Source organism: Pelecanus crispus, chromosome 2, assembly GCF_030463565.1.
Source record: "Pelecanus crispus isolate bPelCri1 chromosome 2, bPelCri1.pri, whole genome shotgun sequence".
Taxonomy (NCBI): domain Eukaryota; kingdom Metazoa; phylum Chordata; class Aves; order Pelecaniformes; family Pelecanidae; genus Pelecanus; species Pelecanus crispus.
Genome location: NC_134644.1, coordinates 166270068 through 166295522, shown reverse-complemented (window position 1 = coordinate 166295522; position 25455 = coordinate 166270068). Strand labels below are relative to the sequence as shown.

At 39.5% G+C, this 25455-nt stretch overlaps 1 protein-coding gene across 1 annotated transcript in view; it reads left to right on the top strand.

Annotated features, from left to right (window-relative positions):
* KCNQ3 (potassium voltage-gated channel subfamily Q member 3) overlaps positions 1–8589 on the top strand; it is a 202150-nt gene extending 193561 nt beyond the window's left edge. The window contains exons 12-15 of the mRNA XM_075705358.1: positions 2324–2455; positions 5032–5130; positions 6805–6889; positions 7852–8589. Coding sequence (XP_075561473.1) covers positions 2324–2455; positions 5032–5130; positions 6805–6889; positions 7852–8589 — 1054 coding nt within the window. The remainder of the gene's footprint in view (positions 1–2323; positions 2456–5031; positions 5131–6804; positions 6890–7851) is intronic.
* Positions 8590–25455: the final 16866 nt, after the last annotated feature.

Here is a 25455-nt window from a genome sequence, read left to right as displayed (position 1 = left end):
GCTTAGATAATTCTAGTATATTGAAAAGCACAAGACAGACCCTATTTAAAGTCCTCTTTGAAAATATGCAGAAAGGAAAATGTTTTTCAGTAACATTGACCACACCATTTTTGCAAGATGGTCCAAAATATTATTGTAAAATAATATTGTATACAGTTCCTCATTAAAATATGCTATAAATATAGTATCTTGCTCAATTTAGTGACTGTAGTACTTATGTAAAACTGCAATTTTCGCTTAACAATAAACTCTGAGCTGATTCAACTCTTTTTTATTCACAGTTATATGTGTGCAATATACTTTTCAGTTGTCATATTTTAATAGATGAGGAGGTCTCCATTTCAGCAGTCTTCCGCTTTTGACATGTGTCACCTCTATTTTCGTATCACAAGAGAGATTCCCTAGGGTTAGAAAACTCCTAGTAAAGCTTGATAATATCAAGTACATGATGCTCTGTTACTCCTTCACTCAGTAGTTTTTTACTCTCTTCCCTTGAAAAATGCCCACATAGGAAAATACTCTACTTCCATTGCAATTGCTTTTTATTCCAGAAGTTGCTAAGTTTTGGGCCAGGGAGTTACTACCTTTCAGGTGAAATACTGCAAGTCTGGAGTGCCCCAAAATTATCTTCTTAGAAAAGCATCAAGGAAGATGGTTATAAGTATGTAAACATATATGTATATAACAATAATATATATTCTCCTGGTTCTTTTCCAGTTGGGTGCAGGAGAACCAGTCATTAAAAATTCCAAGTTTTCTCAAGCCTGATGAAAACCATGGCCCACAGGCTTTGTTCATGTTACCCATGACTGCTTCCCTCCCGCTGGAAGCTTCTTCATCCCTACTTCCTCCACAGTTTTCCCCTTCTTTCCCTGATACCAGCTTGCTTTCAAACACAGAGTATACATCTGTCCTGTTTTCCAGCCCCACCTCCATGAGACACGCTATTATTACTTTTGCAAAACTTCCTTTCCCACATTCTGTGCAAAGCTAATTGATTCATGCAATTTCCCTTTAAACTCAATCACGAGCCAAGCTTTTTTTTTTTTTTTCCCTTTCTTGTATAGTTTACCCAGACCCTGAATGCTAATAGGAAGTAATTCTTACAGACAAAACCACTTAATGAGTTTTCAGGGTCATGATCAAGGAGATTTGAAATTGAAATTGCTAACAGCATGATTCCTATTTTTCATTTATGGTTTGGGGTTTTTTTTAGTATAGTTTTGCTGGTATCAAATATAGTTTGGCTATAATAGGCATAGGTATAATTTTGAAATTTTGAAAGATTTATAATCAACAGAGTTAAAGCATCAAAAACCCTTAAAAAGTCATAATAGAATTATCTTTGCTAAATGAAATTTTATACAGATTTTAAAAGGGTTAAAAGAACTCACCAACCTTGAATAAAAAACAGGTCAGAATCTTAACAGACAACAGCAGTTCCCCAATTCAGACCAATAAGAACATGGACATTCTACTGAGGAAGCAAACCCTTGGATCCCAAGCCTAAGACAGATTAAAGAAATAAAATGCTTTTCATTCTTTATATATGTTTCTTGTGTATTTGTTTAATCTACCAAGATATAATAGTGTAAACTAATGCATAAACAGAAAAGAATTAAAAAGAAGAATGCTAAATAATTTTCAAGTGCTCTGGCCAACACTGGTCCTTATTATAAGAATTCTGTTATTAATTACTAGGACATTTTACAATAATAGTAATAATAACAGCAAAACAACAACAACAACAATAATGTTATAGTGCTGTTATTTCAAGGACACTTCAGGCAGTTCTAACACTTTTTCTTTTCTCTACAACTTGAACTGCTGCTGACTTCTTAACTTCCACAATTCTATCTAATTAAAATTTTCTATCCAAAACTTTCCTAGGCGCACAATGAAAATCAAGCTGAAAATGATTCAGCATTATATATGCTCTAAATTAACTTTATAATAGACTGAAGCATAAAAAAGCAGCTTCAGCTTCACAATTTCAAAATCTCCTGTGACTTGCATTGTTCAAAATCAAATTCAACATATGATTCTGTAGCTTTGAACCATTTCTAGTTATGATGATAGTGCTGAAAAAGAGATTTTGTGTGTATAATTCATTTTAGCCTATTAACTATGAAAAGCCAACTATTATATATTTACAAATGTGGTATGATATTACAGATTTTCTGCTTATATTTTATTGCCTTGTTTTGAAATAACATGCTCAATTTCCAAACATCCAGAATATTTATCAATTATTTGATAAAACTGCAAATTATCATTATGGAATTTATGTAATAAGTTAGTAATTTTTCTGTTTATTATGCAGAATACTACAGTTTCGTCTCTATAAAAAAAAGTTCAAGGAGACTTTGAGGCCTTATGATGTAAAGGATGTGATAGAGCAATACTCAGCAGGGCATCTTGATATGCTTTCCAGAATAAAATATCTTCAGGCAAGGTAAGAATCCTCTGGTAAATGGGGAAAATGTATAGCTGTGCTGGCAAAATAAAAGCTTAGTAGGCCTATTTGCATACAAGGCCACACAGAAGCTATGTCTGCATAGTGTAGCCGGTCAATAAGAAAGCCTTTTCCCCAAAGAATAAAGGCAAGTGAGCAGCCAGCAGCAGCAGAGACCACTGGCTCACATTTAGAACAAGGATATATGAGTAAAAAATCCTGTGGGTTTTCTTGACTGTTGCCTTACTCGATTAGAGTCAAGTTTCTCCCCTTCTCCCATTTTTACAGACGATAAATAAAAGCAACAGTTGCTCTACATGAGCTTTTCTTTGGGCTGGATTATCTGCTGACCTGTGCCTGGTACAAATTCTCATACAAGTGCAAAAATACATCAGAGGGATATACATCCCCTTCCCTCAGGTGTAAATTGACCTATATGAATAAAATTGGAATTTCAGGCCTTTGTGACTGTTCAGGTGTAATCTGCTACCACAGTTGTTTACCCTCACAGAAGCGGTTCATCCCAATGTGCTTTTGACGCATGTCTACAAAAATCAGTGCTGCTTGCATCCTGAACCATGGGTGCGGGTCAGAGCTTGAGCTAGTAAGCTTGTCTGGGTTTAAGAGAACATGTGCGAATATGTATGTAGCTGTATTAGTTCAGGCTCAGCACAACACTGCCCACATTCCCTGAGACCCCCAATCACTCTGAACAGCAAAATGCCACGCAGACATAACCTTGATTTCTCTCAAGAATGGGCTGAGTGAGTGAAACTCTTGCTGCACATTTGGACCTTATCTAGACTTACCTTGACTTTGTAAGGCTGCTCGGGTCCTTCTGTTGAACTTCATAATTTCATATTTCAAAGTGTTTTTCCACGTACTGGACTGTCTCATTTTCAAGTATATAACATGTCCGGTTCCTACCTCACTATTATTGCTCTAGAAGAGCTTCTCTCTTTAATTATATACCACAAAACACTATTGTTACTCTATAAAATGAGCTCTGCATCACATGAGCTTAGGTTTCAATGCAGTAGTACCTTTTTGAACTCAGGAAGTTGAGGACGCCTCATGATGTTAGAAATCTGAACCTATCTGCGGTTGAGTCTACACACCTTATGCTGGAGATCCTTCCTTTACCTCACACTGAGGTGTTGTGTGATTTTGGACAGCAGAGCACCTCTCAGATACTCGTTTGAGTCCTAGCAGCAGTAAAGGTGCCTGACATGATTATGCCCATCTCACGCAGTGGTTATGGCAGGTGAGGCAGGGTGAGAATCACAGCACAGCCTCAGCCCTGTGATGTTCAGCTCAGCAATGCCTTGCCCCAGTATAAAGAATCACCAGTAGTGGAAGAACCACAAAATTTCAACAGCCATTTTGCACATATACAGGGAAGACCTTTTTAGAGGTCTTTGAAGAAAAAACATAATCCTGGCAAGCCATGTGAGATTCCTCTTACAGTTAACAGAGAGCTAGTGAACATAATTAATAGCCTTTATGGCACAATTAATCCCTGCTTAAACCAGATACCTTCATTTGATCAGTTGAATCTCCCTTACTCTCCCCTAAATTTTCTTCACTGTGTTGACTGGATCTCTGCTGATTGTATTCGGACAAGACCAGGGAGGTGAGTACTGCTCATTGTGTCTATGAATAGTGAGATGCCATAGGAGTTTGATGAGACATTGACTGACGGCCCAGCAATGCTTGGGTGCCTAGAAAATATCTAGCTAGCTTTATGAGGTTTGCCTTGAGCTTTTTTAAGTTCCATTTTCAAAACTCCATAGGGCACCATGAAGTTATGCAATGTACCTGCGTGGATTGTCTGATAACACAGATAACTGCTCTGTGGACTAGTGCTGACTGATACTGGTCAGTTTGGTGTATGGGCTGAATGAACAGAGGCTTGCTTACACCTGAGCAGTTGGATATGACAAATGAAAGAATGTACTGATATAATAGAAGTGTGTAATTAAATATGCTGGAGCCTCCCAAACAATCCTTTTGATTTTGTTCCAAATAAAAAGTCAAGTAGGATTCCTAGTGGAACCTCATTTATAGTTATATTTTTCAAACCAATAGAATAATTAGTAAAGACAAAAAAAAATATACTGATAATTAGGCACAATAACTGCTAGAAAGGCATTGGTTTATTAAGAGTATCAAGAATTGCCAACTTTTGCCAAATTCTGATTTTCACTATCCAGCACAAAACCTGATGGGTCTCTCCTGATATTTTTAGGAACAGATGTTACTGGAGGTTTTTTGACAATCACGCTATTTAGTTCCTTTGAAGGAAATGAAGTCTTGTGTTTCAAATGTCAAAGTTTGGAAACAGTGAGCTAGATAATTACTTAACTACCATGAAATTACCAGGTATTTACAATTCAGCGTATTGATTGTGGACCCAGAACAGAACAAACACATCATGACCCTCAATATATTATCAAATCAAAACATATGTCATTTTTAAATCTTTGCTACTGTTTGCTGCAGGGATGCATAGCATTTTCTATCATGTGTTAGCATTTCGAGATGGACTTATGCAGTTGCACTTTTCTTTTTTTCAGAGTAGATATGATTTTTACACCTGGACCTCCATCTACTCCCAAGCATAAGAAATCCCAAAAGGGAGGAGCTTTTTCTTACCCTTCACAACAGTCTCCCAGGTGAAGTTTTATGCCTAGTATTTTGCACAGACTAAAACAGAAATAAAAAGTTTATTCATACTAATAAGCATGCCCTTCATTCATCCAGACAGTACACTGTTATAGTAATGATACTGACAGGATACGTTGCTACAAGATACATATGTGTAAATGTTGAGCCAGAAAGACACTAGCTTCCCTAAGAACAATGTATGATGGAAATCTAAACTTAATGGCTTCTTCGTCTAGCTCAGCTTCTCCATGGTTTGTGAATGTGATTTTATAGGAAATATGTACATTTGATTGCTGATGTGCTGAATTTCTAACATTCAACTAGTAAACCCACTTAAAGACTCAATACTAATCACCAACAGTTTGAAGGTAAAGCAGTTATCTTCCTGAAGTGAAAAAAGTTTCGTTACAGCCCCCACCAAATAGCAAGCACGGCATTTTAATGATGCTGCTTTCAAACCAATGATTGGTGAGAATTACTGAAAATAAATTGCAATACCAGGTTTCTGGGTGTGAAAGTTACAGCATGTTATTGTATTGCTGCATTCCTGGTAGCAAGAATACAATAATAAATGACATTTCTTCTGTTATTTACAACTATCAATCTGTCAATAAATACCGATGAAGAACCACAGGAGACCATCGCAATCTGTCTCCAAAGCTGTTATGGTTGCTTAGAACAAAAGTAATCTTACAGAAAATAAATTAACTTGGCTCTATCTGGCTTATCCCACCCAGTGAAAAATCTAAAAACATGTAAATGTGAAGACAGAGACCTACATATATGGAAGAGGCAATGATCATCTGGGAAACAAAGCAGATTGCAAAATTTGAATGAACCCATATCATCAGTAACCCAATGTGAAAAATCTGACATGTTTTAGTTACAGTTTCTGCTTTAGTAAGATATATTCGTAGCTATATTTTGAATTTTGTCAGAAAGAGAAGAACTGGACCTGTTAAAACAAAAGTTTTAGGGTGTTTTTGTTCTAAGTCATCTTAAAGAACAAGAGCTTAGAAATTGTTTTTCTAGACTTTGACATACATTATGGAAAGATATAGATTCCTTTGAGGTTGGTTTGGAAACCTATTGATAAACATTTAACTTAATAGTAGGAAGTAGGAAGTTACATAGAAGAAAATTTATTCTGAAATCTACTTTAAATCTCCAGGCCAGACTGTCTCTTTTCAGCATTTCCAGTCTCTGCCACTTACTATTTGGTTTAATGAAGTTGAGAAAAAAAAAACCACTCAGCCTTGAAACTCAGAGTCAATCTTCAAAGACACTACTTGTAAAGAATTAGATTTAATAACACATGGCCATCTGTAGACCCACCATCTAGACTATATCAACGTTTTTCACAAACCTGAAATTATTCAACCAAGTCTGAGATTCATTTCACTTTCATTTTGAACTTTTTGTTTGCTTTTGTTTTTTCTTAATCTTTATCTTAATTTTGAATTAAAAATCAGGAATACATTTTTTAGAAACACATTGGAATCACATAGAATAGACTTTTGCTCCTGTTTGTATGATAAATAACTAAATTCAGTCTTTTCTTGAATGGGGCTCTGAGGAGCTATATGAATAAACCACCAAGAAGATAATTCTGTTTTCTGATATAAATTACTTACTGTAATGCAAAGAAAAGTTGAACACTAATAGTTATTAATTCTTTATAGAAATGATCCATATGTAGCCAAAGCATCTACAGCAGATACTGAAGACCAAAGTATGATGGGGAAATTTGTTAAAGTTGAACGACAGGTATGTAATTTCATGACAATGATGGAGGCTGAGATGCTTGTACAGAAATGGTAAAGCTGACATAAATTCTGTATGAGTCTTTGGCTGACCCAGGCCGATTTGTACTGTTGGTGATCAAGACTCACACAGATCTTGTACTAATGATCACAAAACTATGTTGTTAGTTTTTCATGAAAGAATTTAATTAACTGGGAAGTGTGCATTTTAAAAACTGCTGAATGAATATCATTATATATGGCAGCAAGACCCTAACCATGTTTAGATGGGACTTCTTCATTCCCTTAAACTCCATACTCATCACGTCTGGTGTTTTGCTGTGAGCACCACCTTCTTTTGCAGGGTCTGGCACTCAAAAGGACTGCCTCCACAGGTATTTTTGGACCCTCTTTGTGCATCCTAACCTATGGCTTAGCAAGTCATGACACTCTCATTTTTAAATACATAACTAAGTAAGATGGAGGCAAGAGGCATTGATTCATGTCAGTTCCATTCATGACATGTAAATGTTCAGGCACAAAGTACTATCAAAAAAGAAAGGAAATTAGTCCTGATATTTAACCCTGATGTTGCGGGACTATTAAGAGTTAGAGAATAGGTCTGTGTGCAAAGGCAATTCCATCTGTTGTATTTTGGTGATAGCTATTTACTGTATCGTATCAAGACTTTGGTCATAACGTTGTAGACTGCTGTTGGATGCTGGACTGCCAAATATCCAGCAATGTTAAGAATTTTTTTGTCACAGTTCACAGGGATGGGTCTTCTTAATCTGAGGCAGTTAGAGGATAAGCTGGCATTCACTGCAGTACAGCTTCCAAGGGAAAGTCATGATTATCCTATAATTATCTGCATGACCAATAAAGATGGCAGCACACCATTGCTGCGGGCAGTGCACCTATGAGAGCATTGACTCTTTAATTGAATGACTGACTTGAGACAATATCATAACATTGGTATTTTTTCAGGTTAATGACATGGGGAAGAAACTGGATTTTCTTGTTGATATGCATATGCATCATATGGAACAGCTGCAAATACAAGTTGCTGAGATAAGTCCATTGAAAGAAACTGCTTCTCCTGCAAAGGAGACTAGAGAAGAAAACAAGTATTCTGAATTAAAAACAATAATATATAAGTACACTGAGCAGTGTGCTCATGAAACTCCTTACAACTTCCAGCAGGTTCCAGTCAACAAAGTCAGTCCTTATGGTTTCTCAGCACATGGTCATATGACTCATTCACAACCTTTATCAACAGGTGGGCAAAACTCTGGCAAACTGCAAGCCACACCTTCCTCAACTTCATATGCAGAAAGGCCAACAGTTTTGCCTATATTTACATTAATGGACTCCCAGGTTAGCTACCACTCTCAAGGAGATCTACAAAGCCCTTACTCAGATAAGGTGTCTCCAAGGCAGAGAAGGAGCTTAACAAGAGACAGCGATACTCCATTATCCCTTCTCTCCGTCAACCATGAGGAACTTGAGCGCTCCCCAAGTGGCTTCAGTATCTCCCAAGACAGAGACGACTTCCCGTTTGGCCCCAATGGGGGATCGGCGTGGATGAGAGAGAAACGCTACCTAGCAGAGGGGGAAACAGACACAGACACCGACCCTTTTACACCAAGTGGCTCTATGCCTTTGTCTTCTACAGGAGATGGGATTTCAGACTCAATATGGACCCCTTCAAATAAGCCAGTTTAAAAGTTTGTGTGGGGGCAGTCACTGGCTGACTTCTCCATGTAATGTAAGCATACTTTGTATATCTCACTTACTCTACACCCAAAGCTTACTAGTTCAAAACACCAATGGCTGCATAAGATGCATGTGGTATTCGTGGTAGTCATTCTGCACCATTTCATACAATTTACTAATGCAGTTTTTTTCATGCTACCAAAACTAAGGAGCTTAGTTTTGAGCATGGTTTGCATGACTTTACCCTATATAAATGGTACAGCTGATTTCTTCTATGATGCATATCTATCTGATACTCTTCAATACAGCAATGATGAATTGATAACAGGTGAGATATGGTGGTCCTTGCTACATTTTGTAAACAGAGCAGCAAAGTAAAAATATTTTCAGGAGCAATATCCCTTTGTGGAAACATAATGTCTGAATCCATTTTCCAATATAAGTAAATTAATCTCTGACCAACCTAGCCAACAACATGTAATACAAAGCAGGGAAAAAGCTGAGTCAAAGTAAATGACTGTACTGAAATGGTTTTGTGAACTAAATGTTTCTCATGTGATCTATTCTACAACTACCCATGAAATACAATGTCAGAATGAAATTAGGGGTAGAAGTTAAAATTATCAAAGCCACCTCCTGGGATTGATCATGGGTATTTATTTGTTGTAAAATGTAAATATAAATCTCTCAAACTATTTTGAAAATCTCCACTAGTGTTTATAAAATGGCTCAAAGTCTGACTACAGTGCTATTTTGTAGCAAATCTTTTGCTCAGCCCATTTGTTACTTATGGGGCCAAATTTTCTTTCTGTTCCAAAAATAAGGTTGTTCAGTGTAGGGAAGTCCAGGTTTATACACTCCACTCTTTTGTTGACTTACGTGCTGCTAAGTAAACTGCATAATGTAACTGTGCCTCAGTTTCCCAATCTGTTAATTGGGAGTTATACTTCCGTACAAATATACAGGTTATAAGGCACAATTCATGAATACTTGCCAAGCGCTTTGAGTTCCTCAGATGTGCAGAGTATCGCTATTCTGTTCCCTGGGAGTTCCACAATGTGGGATGCTGCCAGGATCTGTTCCTGTCTGTTTACTGTTTCTCTTGGAAATGGACTGCTCGAAATCCATGCATGTGTGCCATATTTAAGATCAATGTACAAATAAATAAATACCATTTCTGTCACCTGTCCCTGAGCAACAGAGGGATAAGTATGCTCCCTAGGCCTCAGCCAAGTATTTTTTCATGGGAATTGGAAATTAAGTTGAGGGAGAGCAGGAAAATAATCCAACCCCCTGGAAGATCTCACCACTACAGTGGGAATGTAGTATCTATACAGCTAGGGAAACAAACCTGTCCAAATATCCTATGTAGGACTCATCTGATGTCAGTCCTGGTGTCCATGAAAATAGCATCCATTTGATGTCAAGTTCGATGGCTATGCACTCTTTACAGCTGGTGGAAGACTAATCAGTACAGTTGGTGAGCACAGGGTACCTGAACCAAAGCACTTATCAGCTTTAGGATGGGATTAATCTCATCTTTAACTCAATTATCTATAATAACCACATTTCTACTGACTTCAAAGGGAACAGAGGGTGACTTGCTTAGATGTCAGATGATCAGAGACACCCACAGTCAGTGGGAAGGCTCTCACCCCTACCCCACTGATCCAAGGTGCAACCTCTCTACCATGGCTCACATCCACATCCTGTTGAGAATGACCCCTACTGCTCCACACAATGCCTTCACTACCATGGCTAGAGCACTGACCAACAAAGACACAAGGATTTGGCCCATGTGAGATGTTAGAAAGTGAACTTTCTCTAGTGACTGCTTGTATTATACTGCAGCTGCACAACTGCACATCATCGGCACATCCAATCAGAGCACAAGAAAGAGATACAACTTACTGGGCTTCCCATGTGTAACTGGGTATTGCACAGGCCTGGATAGAGTGCACTTCAATGGAAGAATCCTTGCTGGGTTTTTGCCCACTGTAGTAAACTTCATGTTGGTTCCTCAGTATCATTGACATCCCATAACAGTCTTCCCATCCGGGGAGCTTCTTTTTCTTCTCCTCCAGATGTAGGCATTGCCTTCATCTTCATAGTTTATTGTCTATTTAAAGAGACATCTAAAGGATTAGGATCTTCCTACTTCATCTGCGTCTTCAGCTAAATCATGATCTGGGACAGATCTGCAGGGAGAACAAATTGCTGTAGTTACTCAAGTAAATAATGCAGACCAGGTACAGCCTTTGAAGACTGGGCTGAGTCCATGGAGCTGTTCTGAGGCCAGTAACTATGATGACATGAGGTACAATTTTGGTAATTGCTTAATTGACAAAATAGCCATTGACCTGAAAGATGATCTGTGTTTGGTGCAGTTTCATGGCTAAACATGAAAAGAATAAAACTAGCTGACAAAAGTGTAATTCATTATAATTTGGCATATTGAGAAGAGTTCTTTGGCCATCAGTGATTCTTGGAAGTACCTGTATTGCACCTTCTTCAGGCTTTCTGATACCTGTTTTTGGCAACTCGTAAGATTTAACCCTCACATGACAAATGAATGAAAAAGAATGAAAACTGATTTTAACATTGTTAGACTTCTTCTGAAATTGGTGTAAGTATATGCTAGACAAGCCTGCCTCACTTTTCTTATATGTCAAGTGCCTGGCATTCCTACGGATTTCATTTGAGTTTGGCCCTTCTTGAAAAGCTTTCTAGACCTGAGCAATCAAAAATCAAGGCAGCCAAAAAACAAGTGCAATCTGAGAAATCTGTTTGTGAATGCCATGCATTTCCCTGCCTAATTCCCCCTCAAATTCTTCAGTTCAGGTTTCTAATCTCCCATGCCAGGTCACATAAAGGGAATCTTTTCTCAGTATTAAACCTGGCTGAAAATCCATGAATCACCTCATTATAAAGGTATGTTCATTCCAAGAGAAAATCCAAGCAAAGGCAGAGACTTGGATGAGTCTTTACCTGCACACAGAGTGCAGCCCCAGAGAAAGTGGGATTTGTGCTGCCCTGCACTGTGTACACTTAGCAGCTGAACTACCTTCAAGTTAGCATTTTCTATGGGCTGTAAGCACCAATTTACTATATGCAGCTTAAAAACCCCAGGTCAAGTATCTGTAGCCACATCATGAAAAATTTAATGATGTGCTAACTGGCCAGATAACATCTGCCTCTTCTTAAATGGCACTGGTGGTAAGCTCAGCAAGACCCTCTGCAGTGGACATCTCTGGATCCTCTGCAAGAGACCCAAGAAGAGGCTCAAGGAAGATCTGATTAGCTTATTTCAATATTTATTTTTTCTAACACACTTCTTTGCACTGAAACCAGTCACTGCTCTGTTCAGAAGGGTGATGTGCTTAGCAGCTCTCTGCCTGCTACGTTATCTGCATTAAAAATAAGGTGTGCATTAGTTCTGCTGCCTGTGCTGACAACAGAAACGTGTAAAGATGTCACCAGCAAGGTGAGATCTGAAGACCATCCCTGATCTGGGATGTGCACACAAACTTCATCAGACTCCAGTTCAAGTTGAGTCCAGGAAGTGTATCAACCTTGGAAGGGCGGTTTATGTTTCTGCCATGGATACTGGACAAAACAAAATAAAGTATCTGTGATTATTGGCCCTGGCAAGATTTAAAAGGTCAGGACCTGTTTTGCAGAGTAGGTTCACCCTATACAAGGAATCAGTTATTCACCATTTCATCTGAGAGAGGCATCTGGGTTAATAGTACTCTTCATACGAGGAATGGATTAGTTTTATCCCTTCTTCTATTTGTGTGTGACATTTCAGTTTAACAGCTATCAATTTTGTTTGGGTCAGATCTTCCTAGCATCTAGACTGACACTGACACTTTGTTTACATATAGTTAACATTAAAGAGAATTAACCATTGGAATCCACTCTTTGCTGACTCTTAACTCCTACGAGTGACCAAGGATACATTTCAGGGCTTGAGATGTTTTTCATCATCAGAAGGTGTGGGGCTTTCCTCTGCCCTCCTTGAAGTCAGTAAGAAACCGTCTCAAACTGATGAACTGGGAGCAGGATTGGGTCCTAATCTGCCTTTATGTATGAATTTCCTTGTGAAAGACAGCACTGATCTGGAGACATTTTTCTTGGCTACATTTTTACGCGGATTCTCCAGTCATTAATTAATGACACACATCCGTAAGTTTTTGAAAAGGTGAATCTTTGTTTACATTGTGTACCTCTCTGCAGCATTATTATTAATCAGGCTTCGTCAATTTAGATTCAGACTGAGAATATTTCATTAAGGCAGAAGTGAATGTTTAGCTAAAGTATGCAGGTGTAGAAAACGTGGTTTATGTTCCATGTAAGGAGTTGGTCGTTTAAAAAAGATCTAGTCAGGTAATGACTGTCATCCTTGCCTTGGTTTTTCCCTGCACTGAATTAAACAGTCTGGCTCCTATCGAAATAAAAGGGAATTCAGCATGTGGAGAGATTGATTGAAAAGTCCCTAAACTGACTTTGGCTATATTTGCTCTGTTCTTGTCTGTAACTTTGCTGCATTGTTATGGTTCAGAGTGGAAATAGTTTTAAAGTTTTCTGCTTCAAATTGTGGCCCAGCAGCACGGCAAACTGTTCCCACCTGAACCTGTGCGTGGCGGGGCTGCTGACTTGTGGCCTTCAGGCGAGCACCGTGGTCCAATCAGTTTGCACGATCACAGCCTAAAGCAATCAGAAAATGCAGGTTAAGGAGCAAATTCAGCCCTGCTGGGAGCCCAGTTGTTGCAGCAGCGTCACATCTGCCTATGTAAGAACCAAATTTGTCCCGCTTAGTGCAGAGCATGTGAGAAAGATCTGGATCTTGATTCCTCGCACCCCTCAGCCCCCACCACTAAGCTTTAGGTGCCTAAGAGCTGCAAACCTAAATTTTCTACAGCACGTCGCGATTTTGGTGTGATATCACTTTTACAGGAGCCCAGCTGAATGTGGGTGTTCACTTTTGAAGACCAGTTTCAGGGTGCAGAGGAAAAAGGGGCCTTTTTCAAGTGATTTTAGCTGGGTACGGTGGGAATGAAGACCCTGGGTATCTCTATTGCTTCTGATTATTTAGGCTGTAAGATTTGATCCTTCCCAATTCAGCTTTTAGTAGCTTTTCTCTGAAGTTAAGCGAAGCAAAATACTGGAAGTTGGATCCTATTTCCATCCTCAAGAACAGGCTGAGACTGAAGGTTACATAGCCAACTGCATTTTAGTTTTCTAGTTATGGCATCTTATTATTACTAGTATTTGTGCCTTGCTCACTGAAATTTTCTCCATGCTACAAAGATGCTTTTCAGATTCTGGCTGACAAGGGAACACAACTTTTATACAAGTGGCCTTTAGTGCTCTTTATAATATTATTTATTGTAATTTTTAAACTGTATGTGTAATTTATATTCTGGCACTGTCCAATATTTGAACAACTTTAATATGTTTATTTCAATATATTATGCAAACAATACTTCTTAACTGATTTTTTATGTTCTGTCTTTAAAAACTGCACCACTTATTAATAAATAGAAATTTCAATTATGATGTGGAGTAATTTCTTTTCATTTAAATCATGATATCTTCACACATATTCAAGGAACACAGTGTCAAATGTGCCTCCAGCAAAAGCATCGGCAGAGATCCTTTTGACTTCACCCATGTAGGGCTGAGCTTATAGCGACAAGTAGGCTTTATCTGGCTTCCACAGCTAGCCCTGTTATAATATAACACACAGTAGATCCCATTATTTGTGACTTCTTTTGATTTAGTGACCATGTAATTTATATGGCTTTGTTTATATGTGTGTCGGAAAATGAAAACTAGGGGAAAATACATTTGAATTAGAGACATTAATGTGCTAAAATTTGATGAAGTTGGACACAAAATATATAGAGAACACAGTAATGGCACACGGCTGCTCTGAGTATCCTCTGCAGGACATGTGATGGCTGGCTACAGGGTTAGGTTGAGAGTCCAGTTTCCTGAGTTCTGCCCCTGGTTCCGTTGCTGCATTTCTGTGTGGTCTTGGCCTTGCATGTTCAGCTGTCTGTCTGTCTGTCTGCCTGAAGTGCAAAACCAGCAGAAGGCTGCTCACTTGCCTCCCAGCAACACTGTGGGACAGTATGAACTATTTAAAATGCCTTGCCCTCTTACACAAATAGGAGGGTGTTACTGAGGAAAATTCATCCCAAACATCTTTTCTACAAATGGTTCTGTTTGTAGTTGCAGTTAGGGATAGTATTTTAATAGTATTAAAATATACACATATCAGGCATGTACATTATTTGCTCCTAGCTGCTGGTTTGGAAGTTGCTGTGTTTCCTTGGAAAAGGCATTGAGTGTGCATGCACATGTGCACAACTAGCATTGCTTGGCTCACAGTATTGCAGGAAAATTGGAAGGAGAGGGATATTGTACAGCCTGTCTGGACTTGGCTCTGCTGGAAATATGCCATGAGAATGCTCTTAATGGGGTGGCAGGGAACTGAGATCTTATACATACCAGTATCAGACTTATATCAGGAACAGCGGGTTTGATTTCTCTCAGTGACAACAGTCATGTAACAGTTCAATGTGAGTCGAAGATACGAATTCCTGTTCTTGTTAGATGTCTTTCGCGATGAGTAGATGATGCCTTTCTCTAACTCATCTTCCTTAACTATAGAGTTGAAGATGACCACCTTGGACAAAACCACATCTTTCAGATAGCTAAATGAGCTGAGATTAATGCCATCCTATCAGTTCGGAGAGAAGGCTGAAGGGTAATTGTCCTGAGTGAGACAGGAAGAGACTCTCTCATTACCTCTTCCCAAAAATATAGCTGGACCCAGTGAGATATTTTTAAGGCATTCACTGTAGCATCAGCATCATGATTGTCACCAAGGAATCAGCTCTGCTCAACACTTGGAATGCAACCTAAAAAAAGATTTCTTAAATTTTTGTGGTAGGTAAAAAATTATTCAGCAGTTATTCCAGTTTCTTATCCCACTTCTATATCCCTGTAAATTGGGAATAATTTAAAAAATCCTGTAGTACTAATCCAATTGTGGTGGGTTTGTTTTCTGTTTGTCTTTTTTAAATGGATCAATTTAAATAGGGTTTGTGCCAGGCTTTTACAGCCAAGTTCTATCATTTTTTTCCAAAGATCAACAGTATTTTTTTAAACTAGTGCACCAGAGTGTGGAATTTTGAATCTCTTGGGTTCAGTTTTCCACACATCTCTAAAGACTATGTACAACACTAACATTTTCTTTATTCTCTGCAAACACAAAGGTACTTCAAATGTATTTATATCCTTTTATAGACAATATTACCATGCATTATCATTACTGACTTAGCAGTGAATGTCCCAGTTTGAACTGAACAGCAACTGCGCAGCAGAATTCTTTTGCAAAGAAAAGCAGACAGCCACAGCAATGGCATTTAAATATTTCAGACACAACAGGTGAACCACTCAGCTTTTGTTCACCTGAACTGAAATATATTGCATTAAAATTTCCCCTTGGCTGTCACCCAAATACATAAGCATGCCAAATCACTGGATTTCAGTAAGATGCTGGGTCTGATCTTTTATGGAATGGATTCTAAAACAGGAACAAGATGTGATGCCTATCCTCAGGCAAAGCCCTGCTTATATTCAGGGAGTTTTCCCGTCTTGCAGGCTCTGCTTATGTCTATATGGGATTGCTGAGGTCATATATAATTTTCCCCTGCCTGAGCAGAGTAAAACTAAGACTTAACAGTTTAGAAAGGCTAAATACTGATGCATCCAGTATGGCACAAGCAACAGTGTCAGGAGTGGAAGTCTCTCAGTATATCCTTCTCTTTCTTCTCAGGATGCTTTGATTTTCAAGGAATCAGGAAAGCCAAGTCCTGTGGCACAGAGCAGCCGGAGAGCGACTGCCTTTAAAGAAATTGCCCTCTAAGATGATTTTTTCAGGCATATGGTCCTGATGGCTCGTAGCCCTGTGGGCTTGGGACAGCACCACAGCTTCTCTCCTGCTTCCTTGTGTCCGATGCAGACGGCCAGCAGAATATAGGCCAGGGATTATGGAAAAAGAAAGGGATATAAGATGTGCTATGAATGTTTTGGCAAGTTTGATGGGAGCAGCTGTGTGTCTGACACATATCATATCAGAAATAACAACACCAGATAAATCATTAAATATTTTCTAAGTAAGTTCTGGACTACTGCAACTTCTTTATGAGTCTCTAGATTTATGAGCTTTATGAGTCTCTAGATTTACAAATGCAGAGTGTTTGATCACTAACTATCATCTTTGGAAGCCCCAAAGTGCAAGGTATTGCGTGGGTCTGTAAAACTCTCATGGGATGTATGTAACGTGCAGAGAAGAAAGCCAAACCATCAGGAGTGCACCAGAGATTAAATGGTTTTGAGATTCCATACATTCCCCACAGTTCCCATTTTGCTTCATAGACTGGAAAACAGAGCTACGCAGTCACTGCAACAGCAGTGGTGCTCACTGCTTTTCTGGAGAAATATTTACGCTATGGATGAACATTTGGTGGCATCAGCAGAAAGATGATTGCAATGGCTTTGTTCTCTTCGAGACTGTCCAGTGAGAATATCTCAGTAAATATGCTTTGCTTTACCAACCCAGGCAGTTCATCTGCCTCTGCTTAAAGTTTTCTTGTCACGATATGCCAACAACATTGTTGAGGAATGGAGTAGCACCCAGCTACTCAATTCTTATGCACTTAATGCATCTTCCATGGGGCAAGCAATGGCAGTCTTCAGCTGATGAAATTCTGGGTGTCCCTGGTGCAGAAACCTTGGCCCACTTACTAAGTAAATCAAAGGTCTGGTGGCAGAAAAGAAAGTGTTTCTGAGAAGCATTGTCTTTCTAATTTTCCAGCTGAGGTGAGTTTCTGACAAGCAATATGACAAAAGCAACTCATAGTCCTTTTCCACATCAGCTGTGAGAACTTCATGCCTATTGTCACTGCATATTTTCACAATTTCTATGCCCCCTTTTTTTCCTGTCTCTCTCTTTTTCCTCCCTTTCTTAAGAATGTGCTTGAATTCACAAAAGTTTTACCATGTCAGACACTTCAAAGAAAAGTGTTAATTACTTTAGACAAATAAATATACAAAACATTCTTACTGGAAACAGTGAAATGAATGCTTGTAGATGATTCATTGCTCATTCTTTTCAGGAGGGTTTGTGGCATTAGTACCAATCTTAGCATAATATTAATAGAAAAAGTAAAGAAAAAATGTTATAAAGAACAGGATTCATTTGCAATTCTAAATAAATTTTCTGAAATGGGGAAGAAGTTTTATGAACAGGAATAAATAAATGTTTATATATTTTTATATATGTGTATATGTATAAAATTGTCCCTTTAAGACGTGAAATTTTTTTTGTTCTAAAAGAAGAGTAACAAAGAAATGTTATTACATGCTCCTCTGGAACAAGCTTGGATTAAGTTTTCTTGTTTTTTCTTTTTTTATAAGCAGTTCTTCATTCTCTATTGCATGTTAGCATCTGAAGAGAGAGAGGCAGAGCTGGATATGTGTTTTCCTACTAGGCAGGTAAGATAGGGAGGTTTGAAAGACGCTTTAGGTACTACAGCATTCCATGTGCCGCAGCTCATCTTTTAGGGCACAGATGGTTTATCCTCCAGCCAGGGCGGTGGGTAGCCGCACCTGAGGACGCTGGCAGATTGGGACAGAGCGGGTGGGAGGGGGTGCTGGTCGCTGACTCTGGCTCAGGTCACAAGAGCATACAGCTGGAGCCCTTGCAGTTGCTCATGCATATTGCAACTACTATGTAGAAGCATGTGTTTAAAATTTCTAAGAAAAAAGCCACAAGGAAGAAGTAGTGCATTGCTTCCACACTGTGTTCTCAACCCACAGAAAGCTAAAGCACCAACATTCAGACTTTGCTTTCTCCCTGCTTCCTAGAACTTCATGCCCCACTGTCCTCTCTCTTACAGACAAATCACAGGCAGCTGGGTTTGAATGCGTGTTTATTTAAATTGCATTAGCAGGGACTTACCCTCCGTAGCCTTCAGCAAATGAATGCATTTATTTGGTAATTTATAAGAATTATGCACATATGCTGTGTTACTAAGAAGACGCTAAAAAATGTCTTCTTTTCTTGTTCTGGATTTTGGGATGCTAGTTATAGACACGGTGCTGTCACACAAAGAGACAGTGGAAAAAGGAGGTGCGTAAAGACTATACTCCTGAGAACGCGACTTGCTCAGAGTGATGCTCTGAGTGAGAACACAGCATTGTCCCCAAGAGTCAAAGTTGGGGCTGAACAATAGCCCCCTCCCCGGTCACCTGAGCATCGCTCTGCAGCTAGGAAAGTTAAAATTACAGAGTCCCAGGGTAAAATGCAGCATGAGGTAAAACCTGCTGAAAGTCAAATTATCCCCATAGCCAAACATCAAACGGTTGGAACTGATCCCAGTGCACGCATTTTCCTGGCTATACCTGGTTTTGTCAGCCGCTACAGAGAGGTCTTTCATCCCAGCCTTCTTGATGAGATATTGAGCAACGGGTAATTAAATCAGTAAAAGCAAGTCTTGTAAAAGAAAAGGTCTTTCCATATTCCTCAAGCTGCAGCATTTAGTCACAAGTCATGAAAATTTTCCTTTTATCACACCAGTGACTTCCACACAGAAATAGATAATTTTAGATGGAATGACATCCCACTGGATAATGCTATTTCATGAAAGACAGAGTGAAAGAAAACAGAGGTAAGATTGTACATGTGTGTGCACGCACATATGTAAGCATCATATTTACCAGCTATAACTGTTAAATGTGGCTGCAGTTGCCTTCCAGCTTCTGAAGTTCTTGGTGAAGGCGGGATTGCGCGGCAGACAGAGACACAGCCCTACCACATGCATAACGTCATCCCATAAACATCTTTTTGTGGGAAACCAGGACCCCCCCAGAGCATATGATTGGAATCTGAAACCAGAAGAATCACTTTCTCGTATCTCACACGCTGGCAGGTTGCAGCGTTTTAGCCGTTGCAGCAAGTTTCTTCCTTCTTTGGGTAACATCACAGCTCTCTTTGCCTTAACTGGTAGAAGTGCAAGATGGGGACAATACGATTAAACAAAGAGAAGCAACAACAAAACAAGCCTGATGACTCACAAGTTACCCGGGCAATACTTACAATAGTAAATTAAGTAGTGCTGGGGAGCCCTGCAATCTAAATGTCAATAGTATTGGTATGAACGGGACGTTGAAAGGACAATCCCAGAGTGCACCTGACCAGAAGCTCCAGTGTTTCCCAAGGAGGGTCTGGAAAGTGGGGAGAGGCTGGGGACCATTCCCAGCAGACAGTTTGTATGCAGCCGCCCTGTGCATCTCATCTGCCGCCTCCGCTTTATCCTTTCCCTTTCTAACAGGGGTCAGAGTATTTCTCTGTTGACGTTTTGTGCAGATCCTTAAAGTCCTTTTAATTTCATGGAGTGACTATGAATCCTTTTAGGCTGCCTCTTCCTAATTGTTACAAGGTTTTGAATGAATTCACACATTGAGGTGTTTGGTGGCTTATGACAAAACTACTGAATGGATGATTATTTTAACAGTGATGCATCTAAACTCATGGATTTCAGAGGAATCACTTGCAGTCCACAGGAGTAAATGGGAGCAGAAATTCACCTACTGCTTCCAATAGTGATCATCTCTTGGGTAGTACTAAACTTCACTCATCATCACTGAAATTGCCCTATGTCATTGCTGTGACCAGATGTCTCTTCATTCCTTGCCATTTAACCACAATGCCAGGCAATTTTCTGCTTTAACTGTCATTTTGTTCCTTTTGATTTTCTACATATTTAAGATGCACTTCAGGTTTCTTCTCCATTCTCTCGGCAATGCCCCTTGTTTAAACCACTTCTCCAAGGATGGCTAAAACTTTACCAAAGGAGCTTAACCTGCCCTATCTCTCGCCATCAAAGGTGGCATTGGCCTAATTGCAGTAAGATGAGCTGTCCCTTTAAAAGGGAAAAAAATCCTTTCTGCTCCGCAGTTCCAGACATTACTGCCAAAAGGAACTTCCATTCCTCACCTGACCTGCCACAGAACCTTTCCATGTGGGATTCAATGGGCACTTTGTGTGCTTATGATTTTGTTACCTCTGGTTAGTCCTGGGATTAGGATAGCAATATTCACAGGATTTTAAAACAAGATTATCAAGCCTGTCTACTCAAAGTCTTTCACGAAGTGATTATTAAGACCTGGCGGTAACCTCCAGTTTTATATAGGCTCTGAAGATAATCACCTTTGTCAAGAGAAATCAGGTAAATTGATATTAACTGTTCCATATCTCCGTGGTTTCATGTGTGCTTGGGGGAACATTTTCAATTGTACCTACTCTGTGGGAATGTTGCAAATGGAATGTATTTTTATTACATGATTGCTTAAATCCACATACAGTAAATCTGAACTTCAAATGTAGTTGTAGCAATGTAATGAAGCATGTAATTGTCACACAGGCATATTTTCGTATTAACATGGAATATTTCTTTAGACCTGGTGTATCATGGTGTGCTTAAAAAGAGACATGACCTTTAGATGTTGGAACTGAATAAAGGTAAGGAAATTAATACTCAAGGACTTTCCTTTTTTATTTCTTCGGTCTCTTAACTTATATTCTGCTCTGTTTATCATGAAGACACAGGAAAACTACTCGATATTGGATTGCACTCCATTTATACAGGAAAAATGAAAACAATTCAAATTTCATGATTACGTGCCACATTAAAATTAGTTCAAATGAAGCATAGCTAATAAACACATTGGTTTAAGATTGCTGTTAATCCAGAATAACAAAGATGTATTTAAGAAGAGGTCTTCAGGAGTGTATAAAGGTAATCTGAGCTGGATTAAAATCTCTAATGCAGCAGTTTGGGGAACTCTGAATCAACAGTTGGAAGTAAAATGCACTCTATTAATATCATTCAGCTTAAAATAAACACAAAAGGAGGATTATCACATCCAGCAGAGGTGAAGGAGAACTTGTAACTAAAGGTTTGACCTGCAGCCTGTATCAGATAAATGTTTGGAAGGAAAATATTCGCTGAGAGTCACTTTATGGGATGGTTGTGTGGCACCTGTGCCTTTAGTGCCTGTGAATCACACTATGTTTTGAATGGCAATTGTTAGTGATTTTGAGCTGAAGTACAATAAGGGTTTCATATTTGCAATCTGGACATGTATTTTAGTCATCACAGTAGTGTCACTTATGCTGGCAAATAAAAGAGATACAGTTACAAAGTAATAAAGACTTGTCTCCAATAGATAAAAATTAGATATCAGTTAACCAGAATAATGCAAACATGACGTGTATCAAAAGATTTAATATTACTAATATCCACATTGCTGATAGGATATTTCAGGCAGCAGTTCTAGAAATATTTGTCACAGATGGCTTTGAAATTTAATTGGACAACATAAATGTTCAGAGAGGTAATGCTGGGAAAAGATTTCTGGAAAGCAGCTGAAACCTAATGCTTCAAATTTAAATCAGTCTCTACCTATTGAGGAGTAAGGGCAGTCCTTTCTCAAGCGATGTTCTTAGTCGTGAGGTTTCTCTGCAATTTCTTTTTAAGCATCTTGTACTGGCCAGAGAACACCACACTGCTAGATCTGGCATTCAGGTAAAATAAGCCCTCCCATGAATGGAGGATTTTCCACCATTTTATACCAACATTATTTAATATTTCTTTGCTAGAAGTAGACCAAGATTTGGCTTATTATCATCCATCCTTCCTGGTTATGTTTGCATGTTGTTCCAGTCTTTAGATGTTTTGCTTGATTGAGTCTGTAGCATATAATAACACCTCGATTAAATGTGGGATGTTATGGCCACGCTAATGCCTGCTCTGAATCCCTGCTGCAAATCAGCATCGTATGTGGAGAAAATAGTGTGTTGGTTAGTGTGGAGGAGCAGCTCAGTGGGGAAGACAGCAGGGAGCTGCAAATTCAGGTGAGTGAGAAAACATCTCTCAATATGCATGGGACGCTTCCAAGGACAACTTTGTATCTCACTTTCTTTTTATTGTGTTTCTGCTTTTACAGATCTTTTTTTTTCTTCGGTCTCTCTCCCCTAAGGTGGTTTGTAAGACAGTGCCTTCATTTGTCAATCTTATTGCACCTTCTCTCTCCCTTGGGAACGTCCTGTCTCTAGCCCCTGCCCTAGTGTGCTGCACCGAGTCCTCTGTCAGATGATTTTCCCCACCCTGCCACAATGAACAGCTCTGGGCCAGTTTACATAAATCAGTAATGAAGTTAGATCCCCAATAGGAAATTTTCTACAGTCTATCAACCCTTTTACTTGTGAACCTTTGTAGATCAGCTGTGTTTGCACATCAGTCCATGAAATACTCTTACAGACACCAAAGATTTTGCTGTTAGTCCAAGTGTTATTCACTGGTGACCCAGAAGAGCCCACATTCCTCAAAGCAGGTCCTGGAAATCAAGTCTCCCCACTCTGGCATGAGCACTGACCGTCGATCTGTAGGGGCAGACTGAAAATGGGGTCAGGGATGCCCTCTTTCCCACCTCCTAGGTCTGGGTCTCTCACTTGCCAAGCAGCCGAAATCCTTAGGAAGGGCAGGGGTTTGGGGTCTTTTGCCAGTCTGGGCTGCAGAGACCCTCCGGCCACCCAGCCTTATGGCACAGGGACAGTACGGTGGCAGCGCTGCTGTTGGCCATGTTTCATGTTGATGTCCCTTAGCCTGGCCTACTCAGAGACAGCACTGACAGCAGCCTAATCACACCCTGTGTGCAGGCAACGGGTCATGAGGAGCACACTAAGGAAGAGGTCTGTGGCCCATAAATACTGAACCGTCATCATGAAGCACAGCTCATCACAATGTAGATCTTCCAGAGCTAAGGAGGCAGTCACTTGTTGTAGTACAGGAATAAAAATTCATGAAGTTCTATTAAAAAAAAAAGTAAAACACCCCACTGCTGACCTCAGTCAAACACACAACCTAGCAGCTCCCCTTTGGCAGGACACCTAATTGACTAGGTGCACCAGCCACTATAGCCTTCCTGCTCCAAAACATATGTAGTTACCAACCTCCCCTTGACATGATCACCCCATTCCACACACTCAACTGACCTCAGAGCCTGCAGTCCCCAACAGCCACCTCCCCACACCTTTGCAAAGCACTAGTTCTTCATATTCACCACCACTGAGAAGTATCTCTCACCAATCCCTCTTCATTTCATACAGCCAAACCAAAGAGGGGAAAAAAAAAAAAAGACCAGAATCGAGAGTCATGGATTGCTTTTATGCCTACCTCAGTGCAGACTACACCAGCACTGCTTCTATCACATCAGCATGTTAGCAGGCTTGAGCTACCATGCTACAGTCTCCACTAACTACAGAGTCCACAGATCCATAGAAAAAGCTGTTACACATACCAGTAAGCTTCACAATAATGGGCAGCGGAAGCAGGGATAGCCTCCCTGCATGTCAGGCCTTGTGATTCTCATGCCAGTAATACATTCATGGTCTGCAGTCTAGCTGTTGGTCAGATCCCAGATATTGTTGCAAGGAGAACCAAGCTTAGGATCTTTGATGCTAGGCTCGTCTACAGGATGCTGGACACTGTCTATGAGTAATTAGTCCAGCTCACAGAAAGATGTTGGAGTATGAAGTCTGGGGAGTGAGATTTGGATACAGCTCTCTCTCTGCCTCAGCCCTGCTTTTCTGCACATGCTGTGCAGAAACCATGGATGAGTATAGGCTTGGGGGAGAGAAAAAAAGATTAGGCAGATGGACTGAATAGATAGGATGTACTACCTTAAAAGCTTCTCAGAGATTTGTTTGAATTAGCAGAGCTGGTACTTAAATGCTTTTGACTCATCAGATGAGCAAACACAGACATTTCAAACGCAGAAATGCTTGGTATTGTTTCATCATCCCAAGGAATGGTCTTTTTAGAATTGCTAAGTACAAATTACCTATTTTCAGAATGTGTTAATTCTCTAGTGAATTAAATATGAGAAAGATTTTAAACACGATAATAGTTTGTTAATCAAACAGTATTATCTTGAAGATAATGGTTTGCTGCATACTCGCAAGATTAGGTACTCCAAGAGGATATGAAAAAACATTTTTGGACTTTTGCTAATTTTCATAGCTTCCCTCATTTTCTGACAACTACAAAGCTATTTGGCGTGTTCCGGTATTACAAAAACAGGGGGGAACATGTAAAGAAGCAAGGACTCTCCTTTTTTTCTAACCACATCTAGTTAAATCTTTGATACCTGGAAAGCAGCTCATTGTTTGAAAGTCAGAGCATCATGAATCCCTCCCAAGCAACTAGGCAAGGCAGCACAGGACATAGCTTGGTGACAATAATTAACTACAGAAATACAAGACTAGTGATGACTGGGCAAGCAACATTTCTGTAGAAAAGGAGCTCATTTGATATCTGGTCTGAATTTGAACATAAGTAAATTTTATCTTGTTTCAACAGAAAGGGTTTAGGTGTCTGATGTGTCAGTGTCCTTTGGGCACAGGCCATCCTGCCAGAGAAGAGGATTGTGCAGACGACCTTACCAAGTGCCACCAAAGCCACAGTTACGTAGGGCACAAAAATCAAGAGTTACATACTAAACTTGTGACACACACATATGCACAGAAAATACTGATTGTGTGATTTCTGATTCTTTGCCATTTACATTGCCAATCTTTTCTCTGCATCCCAGAGAGCTAAAATTTCTCTCATGGTTACATTATTCTGGGACAAGGGTTGGACAAAATCGCACAATACCACAAACTTTAACATCACCAAAATAGTACTTTTTTTCTCCTAGAGCGGCCCAAACTGCTGGAAGTCAAAGTCCACA